The 2,012-nt window shown below is 65.2% G+C and overlaps 2 protein-coding genes across 2 annotated transcripts in view; one reads left to right on the forward strand and one right to left on the reverse strand.

Moving 5' to 3' along the window:
• The window catches only part of NPHP4 (nephronophthisis 4), a 141,484-nt gene extending 140,302 nt beyond the window's left edge, over window positions 1–1,182 (reverse strand). The window contains 1 exon segment of the mRNA XM_009889689.1: window positions 1,141–1,182. Within this exon segment, the coding sequence (XP_009887991.1) occupies window positions 1,141–1,182 (42 nt within the window).
• Window positions 1,183–1,405: 223 nt separating this feature from the next.
• The window catches only part of KCNAB2 (potassium voltage-gated channel, shaker-related subfamily, beta member 2), a 3,762-nt gene continuing 3,155 nt past the window's right edge, over window positions 1,406–2,012 (forward strand). The window contains exons 1-4 of the mRNA XM_009889690.1: window positions 1,406–1,485; window positions 1,574–1,618; window positions 1,783–1,827; window positions 1,900–2,008. Of these exons, the coding sequence (XP_009887992.1) occupies window positions 1,406–1,485; window positions 1,574–1,618; window positions 1,783–1,827; window positions 1,900–2,008 (279 nt within the window). The remainder of the gene's footprint in view (window positions 1,486–1,573; window positions 1,619–1,782; window positions 1,828–1,899; window positions 2,009–2,012) is intronic.

Consider the following 2,012-nt stretch of genomic DNA (forward strand, 5'->3'; position numbering starts at 1 on the left):
CGCGACACCCGCGCGGGCGAGCTGCCGCGGCTCACCTACACTTTATTTATTTTAACGCTCGTTTCTCGAGCCTTTGTCATTTTTAACAAGAAACTGGCTCTCCATCACCACGGCGAAGGCGTCTGCCAGCCTGGCCCCCTTCCCGAAAGCTGTTCTCCATCTCCTTGTGCCGGCCAAATTTTCAGGGGTGCTCCATTTCTCCAGGATGCTGCTCCGCTCCCCAGCACCCTCTCCCCATGTGCTCCCCTGTGCTGCACTGCAGAGAACGGGCACAGCTCACGCCACATATGGGATGCTCCAGGCCTGACCGTAGCCGTGCCGTCTCCCCCTGCTCCTGCCCCGTCCCCCCACGCTGGCAGCGCTGTCGCAGGAGCCGGACACCCCGGCCTCGTCACAGGGAGTCGCTTTAACGAGGCCGCTGCCTGCTGCCACTCTCGATTACCCTCCCGGGCACGGCAATTATTTTGCGTGCAGGAAACAGCATCACTGCACCAGTGCCGGCCGTGCCGCCCGTGAGCCACGGCATGCCTGGCCTGGAATGGGGTTTTGATCAGTTGTGGGGGGACCCTCGCTGCGGGACCGCCCCAGCAGGGATGGGGATGGAGATGGGGACGAGGGATGGGGACCAGGGATCTCCACTAGTGCTCCCAGCCCACGCGGATGGCACGCTCGGCGGCACATGAGATGGCATTTTGGGGCTTCTCAGCGGCTTTTCTAATGGGTCTCTGTCTTCCAGGAACCTCGGGAAGTCTGGGCTGCGCGTGTCCTGCCTGGGCCTGGGTAAGTGCCAGGGTTTGCCACAGCTCCTCGGCGTCCCCGCGGTCCTGCAGCAGCTGCCGGCGCTCCGCAGCGAGGGCGGCGCTCGCCTGCTCCGGCGATGCTTTGTGAAGGGAAGGAAAGGGTTTTTCCTCCAGCCCGGGGCACTTTTGAGCCGCAGCCCAGAAATTGTCAAATTATTTTCTCTTTTTCTCCTCCGACGTGATAGGAAGCGACCGGGCTGTGCTGGGAGCACCGTGCCGCACGCGGCGGGGCCAACTGCGGCTGCCGCGTACCGGGGCTGGGCCAGGGCAGCCAGGGTGGGTGGCCGGGGGCTCGGGGCAGCGAGCGGCATTCAGTGCTCACCGCGCTCACTGTGCTCACCGCATTCACCGTGCGTGCACCCTCTCTCCTCCGCAGGGACATGGGTCACTTTTGGAGGGCAAATCACAGACGAGGTAAGGATCGCGCCCTGTCCCTGCCCAGCCTTTCCCGAGCAAAGTGGGGAACGGATGGGGCCGGCACAGCCGCGGGTGCTGGTCTTGGTGCACGTGGTGTGCCGGCGTTCACCAGCACTCGTGAGCATGCGCCTCTGCGCTCCGGCGCTCGGCCACCCCCTTCACCGACCCTCCCCGCTCTCCCCTCACAGATGGCGGAGCAGCTGATGACTTTAGCCTATGACAACGGCATTAATCTCTTCGACACGGCAGAAGTCTACGCCGCCGGCAAGTAGGTACCCCGCTTCGGCAGCAGCGCAAGGGGCCTCACCGTGTGCCCCGGCCCCCGCGCCGGCGGCTGACATCCCCTTCTCTTGTAGGGCCGAGGTGGTGCTGGGGAACATCATCAAGAAGAAAGGGTGGAGGTAAGCCGGACTTCATTCTTGTGCGGCAAATCCGGTCACCGCGGTGCTGACGGGCTGGGGAAAGCTGGCGGAGCAGCCCCGGGCTGAACGCGCGCAGGCAGGGAGCGGGCAGGGAGCACGGGGATTTGCGGGTGCCGCCACTGACTCTCTCTTTCTCCCTGCAGACGGTCCAGCCTGGTGATCACCACCAAAATCTTCTGGGGAGGAAAGTAGGTAGCGCGCCCGCCCCGCGGCAGAGCGGCCGGAGCACGCCGGGCTCTCACCCACCTTTCCTTTCCCAGGGCCGAGACGGAGAGGGGCCTGTCCCGAAAGCACATCATAGAAGGTAGGGATGCTCCCCGGGCGCTGCCGGCCACGGCGCCAGGCTGTGCCCACGCCGGCTGCCTCCCGGCCG

This window comes from Charadrius vociferus, unplaced genomic scaffold (genome assembly GCF_000708025.1).
Source record: "Charadrius vociferus isolate BGI_N301 unplaced genomic scaffold, ASM70802v2 scaffold477, whole genome shotgun sequence".
Classification (NCBI taxonomy): Eukaryota; Metazoa; Chordata; class Aves; order Charadriiformes; family Charadriidae; genus Charadrius; species Charadrius vociferus.